This window comes from Colobus angolensis, unplaced genomic scaffold, assembly GCF_000951035.1.
Source record: "Colobus angolensis palliatus isolate OR3802 unplaced genomic scaffold, Cang.pa_1.0 Scaffold154, whole genome shotgun sequence".
NCBI lineage: Eukaryota > Metazoa > Chordata > Mammalia > Primates > Cercopithecidae > Colobus > Colobus angolensis.
The window spans coordinates 4,699,510-4,702,140 of record NW_012114644.1 but is presented as its reverse complement, the minus strand read 5'-3'; the positions used below and the strand labels follow the sequence as shown (position 1 = coordinate 4,702,140).

Here is a 2,631-nt window from a genome sequence, read left to right as displayed (position 1 = left end):
CCCGTGCCCTCCTCTACGCCCAGGCCCCGCTCCTACCGCCCAGGCCCCTCCCCTCACCGCCCAGGCCCCTCCTCTCACCGCCCATGCCGGCCCCGCCCCAAGGATTGGTTCTGCTAGACCTACCTTGTCACCAAAGGGCCAGGTCCCTACCCCACCATCACCCTGGCCAGGATGCAGTGTGACCAAATGTCACCTGGCCCTCCCTGGTCTCCAGAATGTAGCTTGCCTCCCGCCGGTGGAGAAGGCCAGGGCTCCCTGGCTGGCCAGCCCCAGCTGCCTAACCGCTGCCTCCCTGCACTCCTCCTCCAGGGTGACGTCCCCTATGTTGCTGGTGGCTCTGGCTGTCTTTTTCGGCGCCTGTTACATTCTCTATCTGCGCACCTTGCAGTCCAAGCTTGTGCTTTTTGGTGAGAAACCCCCTGCCCAGATGAATCCTTGGTCCCTCGAATCTTGGTCTTTTGGAATGCAAACCTCAGACCCCAAATCCAAGTCCTTCAAAACCCAAGTCCGCCCAGGCCTAGATGTACACTAGATCCCCCAAACCTGATCCCTTAAAAATCTCAGACACAACCGATGCTCCCATCGAGTCTCAGCCCCCTCAAATTGCTATTCCTCAAACCTAGGCTCCACCTGGCTGCTGTGCCTTAAACCTACTCCTCTTCAAACCACATGACTCCTCCCCTCTCTCTCCTCCCCTTGCCGCTTTCTGCGGCAAGCATCAGCTGCAGGTGCCCACACTGGACACTAGGTGGCGACCTTACACTGGCCTAGATCTGTTCCCGTTTCTTTTCCTGCTTTCTGGGATGTGACCAGAAAGAACTTGGAACTTGGGGAAGCTGAGGAGTGTGTTTCATGTGGTTCCCAGACTAGTACCAAGGACCACTGGGAAAACAAAATGCCAGGGGAAATTCCCCCAGGGGAAAATCAAGGTTTGGAGTGGGGTCAGGCAGTTGGGATTGGACAGTCAGGTAGACCCGAAGGCCATGAAGGCCAGGTTTTTCAGGGGCCTGCAAGTTATGTGCATGACGGGCTTGGAGGGAGGGAGCGCCTGAAGCACAGGCACCAGAGTATGCAGACCCCATCCCTGAGACTTCTATGAGAAGCCTGAAGTTGGTATTTTTATGTGAAATGATTCACTTTGCCAGCCACAAATCACATCCTTGTAAAACATCTCAAAAAACACATCCACAGGTCAGATTTGGCCCTCGGGCCACCAGTTTGAGACCCCTGGTCTGCGTGAGGGTTGCAGCAGGAGAGCCTTAGTCTAGGGAGCAGGAAGCCGGGATCCCAGGAACTTCCTGGAGGATGTGGGGCAGAGGGCAGAGGGTGGGGCTGGGGCAGGAGAGGGTGGTGTGCTGTGTTCTGGAGGGCAGTGAGGACACCAGGGGAACAGGGTGACCCCAGGACCTGGAGGGCCTTGGCATGAGGAGTTTGGATTCGATCCCGAGGACCTGGAGCTTATACGGATTGTTGGGGGGCAGCAGGGGTTACTCTGGGAGAGGGCATGAAGGGTTGGAACAGCGCCCCAATGCCATCTGCTTCCAGGCCGAGAGGTGAGCCCAGCACATCAGTACGCTTTGGCTGGAGGCATCTCCTTCCCCTTCTTCTGGCTGGCTGGTGCGGGCTCGGCCGTCTTCTGGGTGCTGGGTGAGTACAGGGTCTGAGCAGCTGGGGTGGATGGTGGGGGCCAGGTACAGGAGCATGGCCCTGAGCTGCCGGCTTTCCTGCAGGAGCCACCCTGGTGGTCATCGGCTCCCATGCTGCCTTCCACCAGATTGAGGCTGTGGACGGGGAGGAGCTGCAGATGGAACCCGTGTGAGGTGTCTTCTGGGACCTGCCAGCCTCCCGGGCCAGCTGCCCCGCCCCTGCCTACTCCTGTCCTGCACAGCTGTGCTGCTCGGGCCCACAGTGCCACCCCCATCACAAGCCCGGGGAGGGATCCCGCCTTTGAAAATAAAGCTGTTACGGGTGTCATTCAGGAAATACTCCGCCAGCATCTTCTGTGGGTCTCTATGGGTGGAGCTGGGAATACTGCACAGATCAGGGTTGGGGTGGAACCTGGGGTGTGGGTAAGATGATAAGGTAAACAGGTAAAATATTAATGGGATGCCCAATGGTGGTGAGTGCTGAGGAGGAGAAAAGAGTTGAGAAGGACAGTGTGCCGGGGGTCCCCGAGACCACCCCCAGGTTTGATGGTTCTCTAGGACTCGGGAATCAGAGAGCAGCCCAGGTTTGATGGTTCTCTAGGACTCGGGACTCAGTATGCAATTGCACTGATAGCTCTGATTTACTCTCATCAAAGGATATGGAGCCAAGTCAGCCAAAAGAAAAGGTACATGGAGTGAACTCAGGAAACCAGGCGTGCACTTCCAGAGGCCACACCTGATTCCTCCAGCAGTGGATCATGGTGACATGTGTGAAATGTCAGCCAGGGACACTCTGATCCTAGCCTCAGCGCCCTCGTTTTCATGGGGACAGCTACAAGAGCACCTTCTCTCCAACACATACCAAAATGCCAGGCTTCCAGAAAGAAGGCCTGTGCCTGCACAAACAGGCTAGATAGACGCAGCGAGCCACTCTATCAGGAAGTGATAAGACCCCTCCTGACACCCAAGTTCCCAGCCAAGGACC

The 2,631-nt window shown here is 57.1% G+C and overlaps 1 protein-coding gene across 1 annotated transcript in view; it reads left to right on the top strand.

Annotated features, from left to right (window-relative positions):
- RABAC1 (Rab acceptor 1 (prenylated)) overlaps positions 1–1,983 on the top strand; it is a 2,754-nt gene extending 771 nt beyond the window's left edge. Inside the window, exons 2-4 of the mRNA XM_011936592.1 lie at positions 215–407; positions 1,546–1,647; positions 1,731–1,983. Coding sequence (XP_011791982.1) covers positions 215–407; positions 1,546–1,647; positions 1,731–1,819 — 384 coding nt within the window. The 3' untranslated portion in view covers positions 1,820–1,983. The remainder of the gene's footprint in view (positions 1–214; positions 408–1,545; positions 1,648–1,730) is intronic.
- The last annotated feature ends 648 nt before the right edge of the window (positions 1,984–2,631 follow it).